At 40.7% G+C, this 20,036-nt stretch overlaps 1 protein-coding gene across 3 annotated transcripts in view; it reads right to left on the bottom strand.

The window, feature by feature from the left end:
- The window catches only part of GABRB2 (gamma-aminobutyric acid type A receptor subunit beta2), a 210,023-nt gene extending 197,714 nt beyond the window's left edge, over window positions 1-12,309 (bottom strand). The window contains exons 1-4 of one of the 3 annotated variants that reach the window (XM_033096468.1): window positions 12,245-12,309; window positions 10,852-11,080; window positions 10,606-10,697; window positions 9,536-9,603 (exon numbers count right to left, since the gene is read on the bottom strand). In XM_033096468.1, the coding sequence (XP_032952359.1) occupies window positions 9,536-9,603; window positions 10,606-10,697; window positions 10,852-10,928 (237 nt within the window). In that variant the 5' untranslated portion in view covers window positions 10,929-11,080; window positions 12,245-12,309. Of the gene's footprint in view, window positions 1-9,535; window positions 9,604-10,605; window positions 10,698-10,851; window positions 11,081-11,777; window positions 11,795-12,244 lie in introns of those variants that run through there. The other 2 variants (XM_033096466.1, XM_033096467.1) reach the window with 2 other exon arrangements.
- Between the last annotated feature and the right edge of the window lie 7,727 nt (window positions 12,310-20,036).

Genomic DNA, 20,036 nt, shown 5'->3' on the forward strand with positions numbered 1-20,036 from the left:
AGGTCTTCTGCCATTTCTCATCTAATGGAAGAATATTCGAACTCCACCAGGATAAGAACCATATATGTCTGTCTCTCCATCTCCCTTTCTGGGTCTCTCCATCTCTCTCTCTCTCTCTCTCTGTCTCTCTGTCTCTCTCAAGCCCAACAGTATAAGTAGCATTTGATATCGTCAAGTTTTGTTCCTGCTATGATTGCACTATGCACTAAAACAATACTAAGACTGGATGCCCAGACCTCCAGGATTGTGGCATTTTTTTCAAGTGCGAGCATAAATAATTCAGAGGTTTTTGTTTTGTTTTGTTTTTGTCCAAATCTGGGAATTTTACCACAGGACACATTTATAATACTTGCCACTTTGATTAAACATCCTAAGTGAAGACAATTCCACGATAACAAATGTCCACCTATGTGGTCTACGGGATGAGGATGATCACAGTTAGTTTGCTAAAATAACAAGATAAAGTCCTTTTAAATGCGGGTTTAAATGCCGGCCCATTAAATACGTAGTTTTATGGTCTCCTAGAAAATGTGCAATTAAGATATTACAATGATGACTGATCTTTCCAGATAACCACAGATTATCTGCCAGAAAATAGTACGTTGTAGTGTTATAAAAGCAATTGGCAAAATTATTTTATTCCGATGTCCTACAGAAAAGAATTGGACCTCTAAAACCTAAGTCTAAAATAAAGCATCTGAAAAATCTGAAAGAAATAAGCAAACTTGGTTTTTCATTTAGTCTATAATTCTATAGATCTTTCATCTGTAAATTTGGCAAGTACTTATCCTGACTTTTCAAATAATAAGGGTATCACTCTCTAATGAATTCTCTTAAAAAAAAATGGTTTGACACACAGGCATACTCGTGTGATTCAAGTAAACACTTATGAGCATTCTTCCAAGACATAAACCGGATGCAAATTTACACAGCCTAGCGGATCAGTCCCACCAGTGTGGAAAGAGAGAGCTGGCTTAACAGTGAGTTCGTGAAAGAAGAGTGATTTACAAAACTGGTCAACCAGAGAACACTTCAAGAGATCTTCAGTCTATTAACTCAAACTCTCATTTGGCCAAAGAAACAGAAGTATGAATTTACAAAATAAATCTTAAAGTTTCTTTGTCTGTAAGTAGATCAAAAAAAGAAAACTAACACAAAAAGTACTTAAATTTCTTTTTTTTTTTGGATCAGGGTGGCTTCAACAACTGTAAGTACACAGAATGGTGATTAGATTTTACAAGTCAATAACTGGCATCTACTTACTTATATTTAAAACCTTTTCACATTTCTATTTCTTATTTTATGATAGTCTTAAAAATGCCCTATAAATCATTTCACTTAAGATTAATGTTAAAAAATATTTCTTGAAAAATCTACAGTTGATGAAATGTCCACACCCTCATGAAAACTGACAATTTTTAAAGATGATTTTTATATATTTGTTTAAAAGTAAGTTGTCTGATTGTCAATACAGTTAACTTGTAGTCCTAAGAAGCAGGAAGATTTAATAATTATCTTAAAACAAATACTCTATCTTGGAGGGGATGAACAGCACATGCTCTAAAACATTACTTTTTCTATGTTGCTGCTTTAGAAGTTGGAAGGTAAGAATAAACGGGACTGTTTCAATAGAAAACAGCAATCACCTTGGACTTATCTGTATTACCAGCCCTACTATTCAATATTTTTCCCATTAGCAGAAAAATATGCAGAATAAAACAGACTTTAATTTTCCATTATTCATTGTATCCTTATTTTCATAGAAAACTCAAACCCGTGTGAAGGCTTTCACACATGCAGATTCCTGAACGCCCTCCCTGAATCAGACTCTGAATATGCGCCCTGAAAATACGAATATTAACACTAGAATGAGATGATTCTATTGCACAGCAAAGTCTGAGAATTATTGTGAAAACCTGGTTCTCAACCTTTTATTTTGATTCCTCTGAGAGAGACAACCACTCTCCTCTCCCACCATCTGAAACACTCTTCTCTCCATCAACCCTCACCTCTCCAATCAGGGAATCAAGATTAATTCTTCTCGACTCTAGAGAGAGCTTTAGCTCAAAAGTAAAAACCATTTCATATCCTCCCACAATATAGCCTAACCAGTACCCTGCCGGTTATGCTAGCATTTGATAAACACTTGCTGGTAGCATGACACACTGTAGCCCCTCAATTACTCATTTAACAAATCCATTCAATGCATATTTGTTGAACATCTACTAACTGTCAGGCTCTGTACCAGGTACTGGGGATGCATGCAGACACTGACCATGTATTTGCACACCTCAAAATCTCTGGTCTTCCTCCACGGATTACTTATGTATCGCTTTTCTAAGATACATGCAGATTTGCCAAAAAACTTCATTAAATTGTTGCCATTGTGTGAGGAGAGAAGTTATTTCATCTTCAATTGCCCAAACAATTGCTTCTAAGTTAAGACCTCTTGGCAGGTAAGTAGGTGGTAGGTGCCAAATTATAGAGCAAGGAAAATGAGACTTGGCAGCAAAAATGCAGAAGGAATGTTAACAAAATGAGCATTAGCAAGAGCCAATGGGCTGAAGACACCCCGATATTTTTCCATATAAATAAGGATAGGATGATATAAACCTATTTCTCTCCTTGTTTAATAAAACATATATTTGCAAATAAAACACACAAGCGGAGCAACATGTAAACCTGGTGTTTTTATCTTTTAAAAACTCAAAACCATCTACTTTCTTATTCCTCTTTTAACCACCTGATTCAAAGTAATTTTATGTCATCCAAAAATGTAAATTGATTTTGGAAAAACTCGGTAGTATCAGGATAGAAACAGAGTACAAAGTACCTGTGTAAATGTGACTCAAATTGATATATAAAACTTTTTAAAAAATTCAATTTATATGCTTTTTAAATTTAGTTTGCTATTTTGCATATGATTTGTATATTATAGTTAATGCTATATAAGTAAAAGTAGATATGCTTCTCAAATAATCCGTAGCTAGAATTAAGACTAATAATCTATGAAATGTGTTGTCAAAATCATTTCTGAACAAAATACACAACTGCAGTCTAGTGGGATGGCTAAGGTTGAAGAATGCGAAGTCAGTCATTGGGTAACTGTGGCCTTGATCAGTCACTTAACTTCTCTGGGCCTCAGGTTCCTCATTTGGAAATAGGTCGCTTGTAGGCATCTCACTCTGTTTACGGAAGGATTAGATGAGATAACTCACATCAACATGGTACCTGCACAAGTTATGCCCTCAATAAGCAGTAGCTATAGTTATTTTGTTACAGTGTGTTACGATGATGGTAGAAAATGTTGGGCACTATACGAGAGGAGGAGGAAAAGGGGAAGGAAGAGAAGGAAAAGGAAAGAACATAATAGCTTGCTAAAATTGGGTAGGAGAGCTTCCAAGCATAATGTTTCAGAGTTAAGCCTGCCTATGGTCAGTGAGTGTTCACGCCACTTTCACCATGCTTCCTGCTTCTTGGCTGTCCTTCTGTGTGTCCCAAGTAACCTCATGTACCCATTCTCCACAGCGGCCAATTTCAACCTCTAATCTCAACAGAAAACGCCTCCTATGTCACCGAATACAGAGGTCTTCAATCAGGGGAGACTTTAGCTTCCTATCCGCCACCCCAGCTCACTGCCCACTTTGTATGCACCACCGATGCCCTTCTCAAAGACACTCCTCCTCCAAATTATATGACTCCTTTCCTCAATTACCCTCTCCCCACTTCACCTCGGATCCAAAATTTTCAAAAGTATAGCTTCCACCACTAAAACTCCTTTTGCTACACTTACCAATGAGCTCTGTTATTCTATCTGGGAAATATGTCTCAGAACTTGTTTCGTTTAATCCTTGTGGCATCTGACTGACACGAAAAAGAAAATTCTCAAATGTCCTAAATTAAGTTACAGTGGGCCAGAGAGGGAGAGAAAGAGAGAGAACAGTTAGACTGTTAAGAGCTGGGGGCTGGCTGACAAAAGACCTTTGACATTCCTGAATGTATGTTGGAGCTCTGAGTCTACATCTGGGCTTCGACTAGACGGGCCACAATCCACATACGCAGGGACTTTCAAGATTGTTGCCTGTAACCAACCAAAAGTAGTAACTATTTCTTCCTTACTGACGTGCTCCAGTCAAAGACCTGCCCGTGCTTCACCTTATCCTAACCCCCTCCTATCTGCAGCCAATGTAAATTCTTCCAAAACAACTTACATCTTCTTCTCCAAAACATAATGTATAAAAGTGCTCCTCAACTCCAAGATGGCGGACACGTTGCCTCCTGCACCCGAAGCTGTTGCTGGTGGGTTTACTTCCTGTCCCAGGACCTGGTCTTTTACGTCCCAATAGGAAAGGGCTTTCAGGGAGTTACCTTTCTTGTTTGTTTGTTTAATATGGAACAGCTGACCATTCACTTTTTCAAAACCTCTCTTGTGCCTCAGCTTTGAAGACATTATCATCTGCAGGTTCCCCTACTCACTCTCTGCTGCTGCTTAGCTACTTTTTAGTCTCCTTAGTGGGCTCCTTTTCAGTGTTCCACCACTTAAATCACAGTGCTCACCAGATCTCCATTTTTAACTGTCTTATCACATTCTGTTTTTAATTGTACCCATCCATACATTATAATAAGTAGTACCACATACATGCTGACATGTGCAAGTTCATCTGTCTAGTCATGACTCCTTCCTAAACTCTAGACTTCTGGAGATTCCATGTGTATAGAACTCAGCATATGCCCACATGCCTCACCCTCACCACTCCCTTCTCAACTCGGCGGTCTTTCCTATGTTCTATGTATCAGTCAATGACACCATGAGAAACCTAGGCTTCACTCAGTCCTGTCACTTCTACCTTGTAAATGCCCTGATTTTATGTTTTCTCCTTTACATCCTTGCCTTAGTTCATCAATCCTTCCTGGATTTTTTGCAGTGGGTTTTCATCTTATTTCCCAACTTTAGGTCTTGCTCCACTTCAATCCACCCGCCACATTTCAGAAGCATTTTCCTGAAGTGTGAATCTGTTCTTGTGATTCTTCTATTTACATCCTTTCATGGGTCACAAAATTTAAACTCTTCAGCAAACCACAAAAATTGTCTTCATAATTTGATCACCACCCATGACCTCAATGCCAACGCTCACCTCCTCACTCCCTCTTCCAAATCTAGCCATTTTCAGCTACATGCTAATCTGTAATCTCAATTATTTTTTCTTTGTCTCATTCTCCTATATGCCATCGTTCTGCATAAAACATATCCATAGACTACTAACTCTCATCTTCACCTACCTAATTTCTACTTAATACCTCAGTATTCTATATTTCCAATCTTCCCTATATATTTTCTCTTTTAACGCACTTATGATCCTATATCGTGATTCTTTCTACATTTGTTGGTTTAAATAGTGAATGCCTTGAAATTTATGATTATGAATCTATACTCTGTTTCCCCAAATATATGTGTCTGTGAATATTAACAAATTACCGTCATAAAAACAAGTACTTCACTCAATATTTGTGGCATTCTACAGGAATCAAATATCCAACAAACAATTATATACAGTCAAAACCGCATGGGGAGAGATACAATAATTTTGTCTATATGTATTTTATAAACATGAATTAGGAAGACAGAATAGATATGTAACATATACAGCAACTTAAAATACCAAATAACAAATGGATGATGTAGTAGTCTACAAGAGACGGAGGAACCCATGGGAGGCATAGACCACCAGGTACTCATTGGATATTCAGAAAAAGTTTTAAGGAAAAGATAAGACGTACCCTAAGGATAAGTACAGTAAAAGCCTGCGGTAGAATTAAGACTAGTGAACACCACCTATATATTACGTTTTATGGGGTCTTGCTCACTGCTCTGTTCCTAAGGCCTAACACATGGCTTGATCATAGTAGCTGCTAAATAAGTATTTGTGTTGAATTGAATTTTAAACTTTGCAGCTGGTGATACAAGAAAACATCTGTTTTGTTTCTTTTTTTAAGGCAGTACTTTTCTCCATTCACTATTCCATAAAAAGGTAATTTGTGTATGTGTTTACTAGAACTCTTTCCTCAAAAGTGAAATACTGCTTTACTCTTTGGTTGGCAAATGTGTTGTTTCAAGATGGAGAAGAATCTGCTTTAAATGAAGAGAAATCTATTTCAGTCCATAATCCTCAGAGCCAATTTTAGATTTTAAAACGCACTTTTCATCAACAATCTTAACAAAGAGATTCCTGCCAATTTAACCAAGACATCTAAAAATATTTCATTCGAAAGCCAAGCTTTCTGCTCAGGAGCAATCTAATTGAGACCATGTTCTTCCAAAGATCTTGCATTGAGCCAACCATCACCTGAGTCACATAGCTGAGGAAGATAACATCATCACCCTCCTGAGTAAGAACTCACAACTGCATGACACATAGGAATTCCACAATTTCCTTAGTCTGTGCTGGATTTCCAAGTTTCCTAAAACTTCTTTGTACCCTACAGAGCTATTATAATAAACCAAACCCCAGACACACATAACTTCGAGTTGGAAATCAACTTAACATATCCCCTTTCACTTGAAACATAAGGAAACTGAGACCTATCAGTGCCAATTACTGACCCAACCACACTTAGGGTAGCAGCTGGAGTGGATGCCGGGTCTCTTGAGTGACAGCCTGGTATTCAGTCTTCTATATAAGCTATGTTCATAGAACACCAGCACCTTCCACATATATCGTTTCATTAATTCTGGTGGTCACCTGAGATAGGTAACCGTGGGACTATCAGTTCCCTTTAACAGGTGAGTCACTCCCTCAGGATGACTGAGCAGCAGAAGCAGAACAAGCATCCTAGACTCCTGACTCAGTTCAGGGTTTTCCGAGCTCTGCCATTTACCAGGATCATCACACCGACAAGGACCTTTTTCTATTGGGACAAATGAGTCAATGACCATTTAAATGGTCCGGTGCCTACCATTCTTCAAAGGAAGATTTGCTATAATAAAAGTTACAGATATAAGAGGTTGTAGGACACAAAGAATAATAAGGTAGAAACGTGTATGTTAATCAATTCTGAGGGTTCATTAATCAATCAAACATTCTTTCAAAACTGAATCTAATCAAAAATCTTAATCCTTTAAGACCTGTACATGGGGGGCAATATGCCATAAATATCTTCTTTTATGTAGACACCAGTGACGGAATTTCCCATCTGTTGCTTCGAATCAAATAACCATATTTAAATAAAATAGCCATATCACAAAATTTTTCTTTGAAGGATTAACTTAAGGTCACTAAGATTGCTAGCTGAAATAAGTGTTTATTTTACAACAAGTAAAAATGTGTCTGGACAAGTCCCCTTGTGTGTCAGCATTAAGCTAAGAAAGGAATCTGGCATGGGGTTTTCAACACTTGGTTCTAATCATTAATTCTACACAACTGTCCTATTTACAACCTGACATTTGTTTTTACTTTCAACATCCCATGATTTTTCAGCATCAGTGAATAACCTTAAGAGATGACACTTTGTCTTAGCTGGGTCTATATTTTGACTAGCAGGTCTTGGCACTGTGTCCAATTCAGATACCTTTCCAAAATGCTGCATGCAGGTAAACCTTTTAAGAAGAAAAAACACCACAACCCTCTTCTACTCTAAACAATTTGGAATATACTACATCTATGCTATTAGCTAATCTAGTGCAGCGACTTCGCCTCATCTCATCATTGTCTCTTCGGATACTAAATATTTCTTAATTTTTCTATAAAATCCCCTTTTGTGACACTCTAAAGAGGAAGGTGGTAAAATAAAATTTGGGAGGCGAAAAGAGCATAAATAATTAAAAATGCAAAAGCGAGGAGTCTAATTCAATCACGTGAGGAACACAATGAACCACACCTGATTTCTGTATCACTGTTTTGAGCAGCATAGTGTATACTCAAGTAATTGGGACTTAGGAAGTAGCCACATTAGAACATCTTTAATTTTTTTATGGTAAAACTCCAAGTACAAACTAAAATCCCTCTGAAATCCCACAAAAGTGAATATTTATATATCTGGTAAATTAAATAGTATCCCAAGAAAGAAACATTCTCTACTCACACAGGGGATTTTCAAAATGTATGGGAAATCTGAGGTTCTGAATCATCTAATATTGTCTTTAATCTGTGTTTTATATGCTAAATGGTAAAAACTTGAGCAATGATTGGAAGTAAGAAGATACGCGTCATTAAAACATTACTAAAAGAGCTGAATATTCCCTCCAGTAGTCATGAAATGTTTCATAATCTTGTGATGCTTCAAGATTATCACCTATATTTGGACAGTGCAGAGGGGGACGGAGCTGGTTATTTGAGCTTCCTCATATTTGAATTCTGGGAATATGAATATTTGCGTAATGTTGAGAGTGTGTCCACTACAGAGTTCTTCTGCTCTCTTGAGTTAGTAAGTGTCCTGACTTTCAAGTCCTGATGGCTGGCTCAGAACTATTTTGCATTAAACTCTACATACTACATCCTCTTCTTTAACAGTGCATTGCATTTCTAGACAACACAATCTTCTGAGAAATGGCTGTGTGCTATCAGAATTGAAAGTAACAGTGGGACCTTACACTCAAATGTGGGCTTCTAGAAGAACTTTTCCAAAGGAGAAAACTTCAAAACCACAGAGAATAGTCACTGGAGATATGGCCTAAGTGTGGGTATCTGGGACACTAATCTGTCCTGTATGCCTGCAGTGCCCCAACATGGACAGCAGGGGGCGCGCCTGCGTGAAGCAAACCCCCCACAAGTGTTTCCCGGTTGGGAACATCGAGGCTTTTTCTCTTAGCCCTTCCTTGCCCCAAGTCCAGGGAGGTAGCCAGTAAGGAGTTCTGTTATCCATAAATTGTAAAAGCTTAGGACATGCGGTGAATAGCATTGCAGAAGCGACGGGAGATGGCACAAAAGTTTGAGTTCACCTTTTGAAAACAAGGGTGGTCAATTTTTATTTTATTTATTTTGGTGGTCTGGGGGCTTAAAGGAGCTAGTGAGCAACTGGGGGCAGTGCTTGCCATCAGCTGTAAAGAGGACATCTCTGAGAGCAACAAGTGGACATGAGTATCACCGGGTCATGTATTCAGCCTCTTTGCTACAGTTTAGTTTGTAGGTTACATTCTCTTGTTAAATGTCAAATCAAAACCCTCCCTTCTTTCCCGGAATACCCATGCCAAACCAGAAAATAACTTGATGAAAGGGGTTTCCCATTGAACTTTAGGAAATGTGGCTTCTGCAGAGGCTCTCCTGCATGTGGCTGTGTTTTGCATGTGAATGTGTGATGCATTTTACTTGCTTTATGTCAAGTCCCAAGTATGAGAACCAAATGGGAAAAATCCCTAGGGACCAGAAAGAGCGGGCTCTGAACCCACAAACAGAATGGATTCCAAAGTAAAATGCCCTGCCCTCACCCCCACTTCACACATATGGTCAGACACACCCCATTCCCACTGGCTGACTACTTTCTCCCCCTGCATCCCCAAATGAAGGTTTGCAGCGACCCAGCCATAAACCTCAGTACTCACCATATTGACTTCAGAAACCATATCGATGCTGGCAATGTCAATATTCATTCCCACGGCCACTGGTGGACCTGCAAACCAAGATGGTCAGCCACGTGATTTCTCGGAACTTCATTCATTCTTAGCAAGAGTTGTCCCCAGTCATGGGACACTCTGTCCCAAGTCCCTCCCCACTGCTCACTCTCAAATTCTTCAAGTCCCTGCTCCTTTTTTTAAAAAAAGGTGGCAGGCGCTCCTCCATGAAATGCTGTATTGAACATGCACACACATGTCCTCATGGAGGAGGGATTCCAGCTCTGTCTATATATGCAGATGTCTCAGCACAAGAATACACACAACTCACCAGAACACAGGAACTGCTCTAGCCCAAAGGAATCTCATATATTGTGTTGAAACCCCTTCCTCCTCAGTCCACTCCCCCACCCCACCCCTTGCTTCTTTATGCAGGTTTTAACTCTTTGAGCTTCCTAAGATTCTGAAGCAAAATTAAATGGACATATCAGGGTATCTAAAGCTGCAGCGAGAGAGGTCCTGGATGCTTCTCCCCCCTCCCACCGTCCCTATCCTCCAAGCCCCTCAGCCCTCCCTTCCCACCATGCCATGCAGGGACTGAATAATATCCAGACACCAGTCACTTTAAAACATAGCCAGAACTCTTCCAAAGTAGGCGGGCACAGGGGTTAATGCCACTTCTCAACCAATTGTCTGCACATCTTGTCCTCAAATATGTTCATGACTGCCTTCATTAAGCCCGGTGCTGTGGGCACACCATTAACTAAACTTAAAAGATTTGTATCTGAACGAGGCAAAGACAGTGAAGCAAAGGATTTATAACAGCAATCACCAGCACACGCTAAGAGGGTCTCAATGAAAGACCATCTAAGGGCTGGATAATAACAAATCACCTTAAGTTTGGCTCAGTTTCTCAATATGGTAATACAGAGACACATTGAATAAACCACAGGCACCACGATGAGAGAGAAGGAAGACAGCGAATGCAAAGCTCCAAAGACAGCTTATAAAAAGAAAGGCTATAGCTGGGCTGTTTCTTATTTCCAAGGCAACCCCATTACCTCCAAAATCTGGTCTCAGACGTATGTCATAGCCTTTCAGGAGTCTATCCACCGTCTCTTTAACCAGTGACATATTACTAGGGTCATTGACACTAAAGAAAGAAAAGACAATAAACAGGCATCAATAAAGCAGCAAGCACAGCGTCTTCAGCATCTGATTCTCACTACAGATCCCGGCTCACAGAGGTATGCAGACAGAGCCCTTCAAAGTGAGAAAGGAAAAAGAGAAACGTTGGGCACACTTACCTCTGTGCACAGACAGCAGCGATTATTAAGGGGAATGACCAAATCCCAAAGTAGCCCTTTTTCCGGACTCTCCACATCCCTTTAGTTTTTGATGGGATTGAGGGTTTCACTGAAGAGAGGAGATCCAACTTAGTCTGCCCAGTGCAGTAATTCTAATGTGAGGCGCATGCGCACGGCGTACCAAAACATCAAAGGAGCAGCAGCGGCTGCCTGGGACCAAGCAGATTTTCTTGCAAAGGGGAAAAAAAAAGGAAATTAAAGGGGGAAAAGGAAAAACATATACATGTATAATATATACATATTTGAATACTATAAAAAAAGTCAGCGAGGACTCAGAGTAAAAATCTTTGTTGTCCTTTCGTTAAGACAAAATCAACTAGAGTGGCTGGTTAAGTTTTGGTAGTTCCAGGAGGCAGTTTTGCACCTCGCGGGTTGTAGGTTGTGTGTGTGTGTGTGTGTGTGTGTGTGTCCCCTCTAAATGTACAAATCCAGATTATAAATTTAAGGGACAGCAGGTGTGGAGTGCGAGAGGAAGATGGGTGGCTGAGAGACCACTTCTGGTCTCAGCAAGCAGATGGGAGAGGAGTTTGAACTTTATTTCCTCAGCAGATAGCATCCCCTGCCTGGGAAAAGATGGGTGCTGGAGGTGGGGGTTGTGTGGCGAGGGGGGGCGGGGGGGGTGGAGAAGGGATGGTGGGAGCAGGAATTGAAGGGGAAAAGAGAAAATAAACCAATGGGAGGAGTGCTGAGCAATCCGTTGGATTTGGGGCGGGGTGGGGGGAGCCGTGGGGAATAAAAAAGACACTGAAAAATAAAAAAGGAAGCCAGAAAAAGAAATGAATAAAATGCTGCTCGGTCTTTTCTAGGAGTCAAGGAGCAAGCTTTTCCTCACTACTCATGAGCGATTTCTTTCTCCTGCTCCTCACCCTTTGCTCCCTATTCCCAGAGAAGAAAACCTCGGGGTCCCGATTTCTCGCGGTGTGACGTGCCTGACCCGCTAGTCCCGATTATTTATAGCAGGAGGAGGTGGGGGAGGCGACGAGAGCAAAAAGGCAAGGCTGTCTCTCCAGGTTTCAGTCTGATTCTGCAGCGGGAAATTATTAGTAGGGAGGGTGGGGTTTGGATTGGGGGGGTTCATAGGAAGTAGGGGCGGGGGACTGGGGGATGCGGGAGGCAAGAGCCCTAGCGTGGGTGCAGGGAGCAAGAGGGTTTGGGCGTTGACACGGTGCAGGTAGGGCAGGTGGCCGAGTGGGATGCGCCTGGCGGGCCCCCACGCCCCCTCAGAGCATACGCACACCCGTGCGCACGTGCAGGCGCGCGCACACACACACACACACACACACACACACACACACACACACCTATGCCCGCCTCGCCGCCCGCTCCTCTGTACCTCGCGGGCCTGCACTCGCCGCCCACTCCACCGCGTGCGGAGCAAGCGCCCCCGCCACCGCCGCCGCCACCGCCACCGCCACCGCCACCACCACCACCACCGCCGCCGCAGCCGCCGCCGCCCTTGCCCCAGCTGGGAGGGCGCGTGGCGGGGAAGAACACTCGGTTATTCAGGGGCCGTGCCTCGGAATTCGAAACGCCAGAGCAGTCCCTAGGAGGCAGGCAAAATGAGGAAGGAGCTCTGGGGCCGCCCTGGGCACCGCGTTCTCTCGTGGTCTCCGCACCACCTCGTCTTCTCTCTCTGTTCCGGGGCTGAGAGGGACTCGCATACCCCGAGGCTGCCTCTTCCCTCCAGCCTGAGGCTGGATCAAGCTTGCCTAGGCTGCCGGGACCCAGAGGAGACAGCGAGCGCGCTCGGGGACTGGAGAGGGAGGGAGTTCATTCACGGAAGGAATCTTGCCTCTGCCCGAGGGAAAGAGACGTGCCGCGGGCGCCTGGAGGTGCCACCAGGCTCGGGGCATCCAGACTGTTTGAAGGAGCCGGTACGAATGGCTCTCGGGGCACTCCCCAGTTTATCTTAGAACGTGGGTGGAGGGGGGTGGAGGGCAGGTGTTCTCACTACCCCTCCCCCGTTCCTCTGTGAATAACTGGAAAAGTCAGAGCTCAAACCTACATTCTGGACCCCAAAGCTTAATTTCTAACTCTTTCTACTAATCATCCTTACTATTAACTGAGCACCTACTATGTGCCAGGAGTGCATCATTCATTCTTAAAATAATTCTACTTTAGCTTTCACTTCAATTTCCCCACATTATGGATTTAGAAACTGGCGCGCTGAAGGGAAGGAACTTGCCCAAGGTCACCCAGGTGGCTAGAGGTGGAAGCAGGATTGGACTCCAAAGCCAGCGTCCCTAACCATTAGACTAGACTGCCTGGACTGCCAGGTCCAGGACCTTGCAGGCTGCAGGCTGGTCGCTGCCGCATAGCTCCCTCTGCCCCAGGAGCCCTCGGCTGCTGCGGGAGGAGGGGGGCGCGCTCCGCCCCAGGCTGGCCCGGAGGTGTCAGAGGATGTGGCGAACGTGTCCAGGGTAGGGGGCCGTGGGCAGGTGTCGCTCGGCAGGCTTGCGGTCTCCGCAGCACCCAGCACTCCTCAGGGTAGTGGTCCAAGCTGCACTCTTGACCCATTTACCACTTGACAACCTTCCCTGCCTAGGTCAGAGGCTCCTTCTGGGGCAGTTTGGGGTGATGACTCCAAGGGATGTGCGGAGGCCTGAGGGCTGGGACGTGGGAAGCGGACAGGTCCCCTGGGATGGAAGGCGAGCAGGAAGGAGAGCTGTGTGCCTTCACCGAGTAAGGGTGTTTCTGGATTAGAGACAGGGCCAACAGCACTTAAACAGTGCTGAACTCCGGCCTGGCCGTTCTACCGGGCTGCGGAGGCTTTGTAGGAGTGTGTGTGACAGAGAGATGAGGTGGAGGCGGAGGTGGAGGTGGATATGAAATCTGTAACTCTCCTATTTGTAATTACTTGGGTTAAGAGTTATAGTAATCAAAATGTGTCCCTATGGCCAAGGAAAATTGCCTCTTTCTTTTAACTCTTATACACAGTGGGAATATTTTATACAAGCTAAGTGTATTGAAGAGAAAACAAAGTTTAGACTGTTAACATTTATACCCCAGGAAATCAACTGGTAAAGCCTTCTCTTTCTCTGGAAAACACCTCAAAACAGGGTTTTCCTTCTGACCCTGTTACCCTCCTTGAACTTTCTGCACTACCTGCCCCTCTTACTTAGGCTCACTGCAGTTTGGGTTGAAAAGAACAAAATTCGGAAAACAGAACAAAACCACAAATACTGTCATCCACTGAAAATGATGATGATGATGGCCCAGTGAACGATTAAAGAGTATTTGTTAAAAGTCTACTATATACAGAAAATTAAGGGAGAAGAAGGCAACATATTAAAAGAAACTTACATGCCGACAAGTGAAACAATAGCACAACGCAAACTGAAAGTTTCAAAGGAACTAGAGGCCTACCTTTGTGTTCAAATTTTGCTTCAAATTTGTGACTCGGGCAGGTCCCTTAACCTCTCTAAACCTTAGGTTCCTCATAAACATGAAAATAACAATAGTACCTTCTCTACTGGATTGTTGTAGAATGACATAGACTTACTTGCAGCATTTGGCATGTGATTAATAAATATTAGCAAATTTTCAATGAATAGACAGGAAAGCAAACACAGTTTTAATAGCATTAATCTATAAAGACTGAGTGGACATAAATTTGGTGGAATTATCATAGATTAATGAGAAGAGAAGATCAGACATTACAGGGACATTACAGGGAATTAAGGTAAAGTGATGAAGAAAATGTATTCAAGACCCAAGCAGCAATCAAAAGGGGAAAAGATAAAAGAGTATTTATTTTCCTTATGTGGTAACATCTCAGGGATATCTCTTACCAATAGGTGTAACTTATAGAATTGAAGAGAGATTCCTACTAGTTGTAAAACCTGAGATCAGCTTATACCTAAAGCGAGTCTTTATTGTACAGCAGAATCAACACCAGGACATCTCTCTGGAAGACTTTGCTGATAACGCTGCCTAGGAATGTAAAAACAGGAAGCGTAATATGCACGTGAGAGTACTGCTAGAAACTGCAGATGTGTCCGTGGTTAGAGAGCAACCTCCATGATCCCAGATGTACAATGAGAAGGCAAAATGTTAAGTGCTCTTAGGAGATCATGATTCAAAATCATCTCTGAGTATGAAGCATATAAATGTCAAGTAAAAACAGTCACTAGCCATCTGCTATTAGTCTTTGCTATAATATCTATTAATGTATTTAGTAAAAATATATTGGGCACCTACTCTAGGTCAAATGTTTTTATAAGCACTCTGGTGATGTATTGTAAAGGCAGACATGGTCCTTATCCACTTGGAGCTTATATTCCAGCGTGGGAAAGAGCCAGGATAGAAGTAATAACAGATGTAGCATGTACAGTGAAGTGGGGGAACATAGGATATTAGGAATCCATAATTGGTGCAGATAACTCAGTTTGAGGATTTGGGTAAAGCTTGCCCGATGAAGTGATTCTTCAGTTGAGATCTGAAAGATGTATTAGCCTGATGAAGAGTTGGGGGATGAATGTTGCAGGGAGAAGAAACAGTATGTGCAAATATCCTGGATAACAGAGAGCATGGCATGAGGGAAGAATGAAGGAAGAACAGGAAGACTAGAGAACAAGGGTAAGAGAGGCTCTAAGAGTAATGCCCTTGGAAAGCTGGCAGCAGCAATCTGGGACCACTGATCTGCTGAAGTAGAGGAGTGACAGGACGTTTGAGTTTTACGACACTGGAGGAGGATGGTAGTGGCTGGAGGGGATCTTTTATTGCAGGAATCCAGATGAGAGATAATTTTGGTTTGAGTTAGGACAGTGACAGTGAAGATGGAGAAAAATGGCTGGAGTTATATGGGAGAACTGGCTCAACTTTGTGACAGATGGGATATGGGGAACGAGAAAGAAGAATTCAAGGATGATTCATACATTTCTGGTTTTTGCAGCTCAATGGTCGTGGCAGAAGAAAGCTGATGGGGACAACACATTCAGTCTGGGTCATGATAAGTTTAGGTTCTTACCTAGGCTAGCTATTCATGGTGCACTGGACGTTTTGACATATGCACTTGAAGCTCAGAACTGAAGGGTGAGCTGGCACTAATACACAGTTTCCATGTTCCATCCTGACACTTTCATTTCCCTTCTCTGCTTTAATTTTTCTCTTTGGAATGTATCACTATATAGCATATTTTATTTTACCCACTGTAATTCTATCTTCCCACATGGAATGAAAGTTAAAAAAAGAAATTGTTGTCTGTTTTGTAACTGCTATATTCCAGTACTCAGTGCCCAAAGTAGAAACCTAATACATATGTTTTAATGAATCAGTATATATTTGATGATTCCAAGGATGTAAACAACTTAAATCATGGGAATATATGAAACTTATCCAGGGAAGATGAACAGAATAGAATAGGGGACCTTCTGGTGAAGGACAATTACAGTCATCAGAAGAAGCAAATTAGGATTGGCCCACATGGTAGGAGGAAAACTCCCGTGGTGTGATCAAAGCCAAGGAACGAGGATATTTTGAAAAAGAAAGACTAGTCAACTGTATTAAATCCTTAAAAAGGTTTAAAATTTTTGAATAGATATTACAGGCTCATGGTATAACATTCAAAATGTAAGTCATTCTGTCCGTCTGCCACCCTGATACCCTTCCTAGGAATATAATTCAATTGGAAGGGGGAATAATGTGGCATTCCATATCATGGCCTTTTGCCAGCTAAAGAATAAGGATGGGATATGCCCACAGGTGCCAGGTCACCTTCCCTAAACTCCTGCTGTTGGTGAAGCATCAACAAAGATGATTTTGGAGGAGGTTCTCCTGGAACTCGGGTTACCTATTTAACATATAAATTGTTTCAACATTTGTATTTATTATTCTTTTTGAAAAATGAATAGCAATCTTAGCTTTGCATATTGATTGGGGTCTTGTTAAGTAGCGTGCAGAAATTTCCCTAATATTGGAGTAGGGAGACAGTCAAATAATATATAGAAAGAAAATATATGTTTATTACTTCCAGTACATACAATTTCAGAGATTTACTAATTACTAATAAAGTGTTGCCAAGTATATGGCTTCCAGAACCTACTGTAATATCCACAGAAGAATCATTTTAAAGTAACCTCTCCATGTATCTTATACATGAATGTACTTTTATTTATTTTCATGTGCTAAAAAATATTCCTAGAGTATAATTTTATCAAATACTTTTTTCCCTTTATGCTAGTCAAAAACACTTTTTATTTATTTGTCTGGCAAACCTTGCTTCACAGACACTGGAAAATAAAATTACTCCTGAATTACCATAAATCCAAATTATGGGCTTATGGCTTAATGAGGTTTTATTCTGCAGAATTAGAAATGTGAATTCTATGCCCACTGTTTCTCTTTCAGCACGTGGCACTAACATTAAGCCAGAGTTTCCATAAAATTCTTGACAACAATCAGCCTGATGACATATAAATCAATGTAATTTTTAACTAAAAATATAACATGTAATAATAAAAATAAAAATATCAATATGTCAGATGCTCTTCCAAATGTTTTATACCTATAAATGAACATATTTAATCTTCACAATATGCCTATAAAATGTTAACTATTATTATCCCCATTTTATATATGAGGACAGAGAAGCAGAGATTAAGTAGTTATGTGATTATAGAGTTTATAAGAAAATATTAAAGGACTCAGGCCTTCCTGATAACTGTGTAAGTTTATAAATAAAATTCCTTTACGTTTATCTCCTCAGCTTGTCTCACCCACTGAGTAAATATAACAGAAATAAAATCTTAGTCCAGACGAAGGATCTCTGAGCCTAACAGAGATTGGATTTACCAATCAAATGACCAATGGGAAATTTTGAGAGCTGGAGTTACTCAACACCTTTTGAAGTATACCTTTCAGCATCACCTCAAATTAATCGATCTTCAAGAGTAGAGAAAGTGTGCTTCAAAGTACAAAACAAAGTGGCTGATGCTCTAAATGGAGGTAAAATGATCAGACAAGGACGTTACCTAAGCTCTGACACTGTGGAGATATGAATTCCATTCACGCACCATCTCAGGAGTAATGAAACACTACATCCCTCATGCTATGAGAGGACAGAATGGGAGAAAAGTCCTTTTACCTACTGCTTCTCAAGACCTGAAGGGGAGGAGAGGTGTACCTTATAAATATAAGTAAAAGTGATGTATAAGCAGTGACATTGAAGGTCCTAAAAAATAATTTTTCAAAATCTCTCTGCCATTGAGAAGTGGCCAAAGATAGGTAACCGGAGGTGTAAAATGGAGTTTTCCAAAATGTAGGCCACAACACTGAGTCCTTTTCTGATACCCTTCTGCCAGAATTATTTATCTACTAGGGGCCCAAGTTAGAGAGTTCAGGATTTACAGGCATTTTGAGGGCCTATAAAAGTTCTCAAAAATGTACATATTGGCTCCATCTTTAAAAAGCAAATGGCAATGTTGAAATCAATTGATTAATTAAAAGACTATAAAATGTAATACTATGTCTAAATTATACAAATTTAAAATTTATATGGGGAAAGTACATTTTAATCTGCTTTATATTATGTCAAGGGGCTTCCAACAGTTAGAAGACTTGGCATGGGAAGGTATTAAAAAGCTCTAGGTCTCTCAGGCAAAGTTAGCTTCTGCCTACTTGTACGCCGCTAAAGCCAGTTGGAGTGTCTTTTTTGGTTTTGTTTTTGTTTCCACCCCCTTTGGAAACATCTCCATTTGCTAATTCTACAAGCAACTATTACTCGTATTTTTATTGTTTTCCCAGCTCAGTGCATTTACCTAAACTGTATGAAGCACTCAGTAATTGATAAATTATTATGACAATGACTATTCGTAGCTAATATTCATTGAGTGTTTGCTTACGAGCTTGCTCACTTTGCTATAAACACCAACACTTAGTCATTTAATTCTTTGAAGTGTATTCGTTGGTAGTGTATCGTTCAGTGTTCTTGGGGTTGAAAGTGACAAGAAACAAACCCAAACAAGCTACAGTGAATATTACACATCATGTAATTGAACAAGGGTGTTCAGCTTCGAGGACATGTGGATTCAGAGGCTTAAACTACTTCATCTGGTAATTGTATTTGATGAACGTTGGCTTCATTCTCAGAGACAGGCTATCTTCTAAAGATGACCATCAGCTACTATCCTATGGTTTAAGTTTAGCGATCCTGAGAGGATTAGCAGTGTAGTAACTCCACCAAAACTATAAGGCAGGACACTCTGTGGGGTCTTGGATCATAGTTCCATCTTCAACCTAGCACTTGCTCTGATTGGTGGCTGGTTGTCACTCCTGGTCCTGAGGCTGGGGAAACCATATCCAAACCATGTGGACTATGAACGACTGAGGAATAATTATCCAAAGAGAGATGGTTGATGTGCTGGTACCAGAAAGATGAGGAATGGATGCTGAACAGATAAAAACTACGGATGTCTACCACAGGTAGAATAAGTGTTATGACTAACCGTATCTTTTTTGATAAAGACTTTGTGACACAGGACTTGGATATGACCAGAAGAGGGACCTGGACTCACTCTATGGTCTTACATGAATGTCCTTGCAACTAGCTGATAAGAATGAATAGATGACTCTAGGGTATCTTGTCTCTCAGATTCACGTCAAGGGTAGATGATTAGTACTTATATTTTAGCAAATCACATATTCCTGTGTTAAACAATCACCCTGAAAAATTTAAATATAATCATGGTGTAACTGAATAAACATATGTAAATACATGCAAAGATCAACAGAAAAATTTAATAAAATTATCAACATGATTAAATTACAACTAGGGATAGAAGATCCTTAATAATTGAATATTTCTGAACTTAAATTATTTCTTAATAATTGAATATTTCTGAACTGAAAAATATTACAATATTAATGTCAAAAATTGCATAAGCTCCCCTTACCTACAGTAAGTCTTTATCAATATTTGTTGAATAAATGAATTTTACAACAATCTTTTTGCTGTCTAAGCAATTATATAAAATACTGCCCACATTAGTAATATTAAGATAGTTTCTTAATTAGATGTTAACATATAATTTTCATTAATAAATATATAACTTTGTTTGGTATTTAACTATAACACGTAAGTCACTGTTGATACTAAATGACCTTTCCTGACACTTATATTCTAACCT

The sequence above is a fragment of the Rhinolophus ferrumequinum genome, chromosome 24, assembly GCF_004115265.2.
Source record: "Rhinolophus ferrumequinum isolate MPI-CBG mRhiFer1 chromosome 24, mRhiFer1_v1.p, whole genome shotgun sequence".
Lineage (NCBI taxonomy): Eukaryota > Metazoa > Chordata > Mammalia > Chiroptera > Rhinolophidae > Rhinolophus > Rhinolophus ferrumequinum.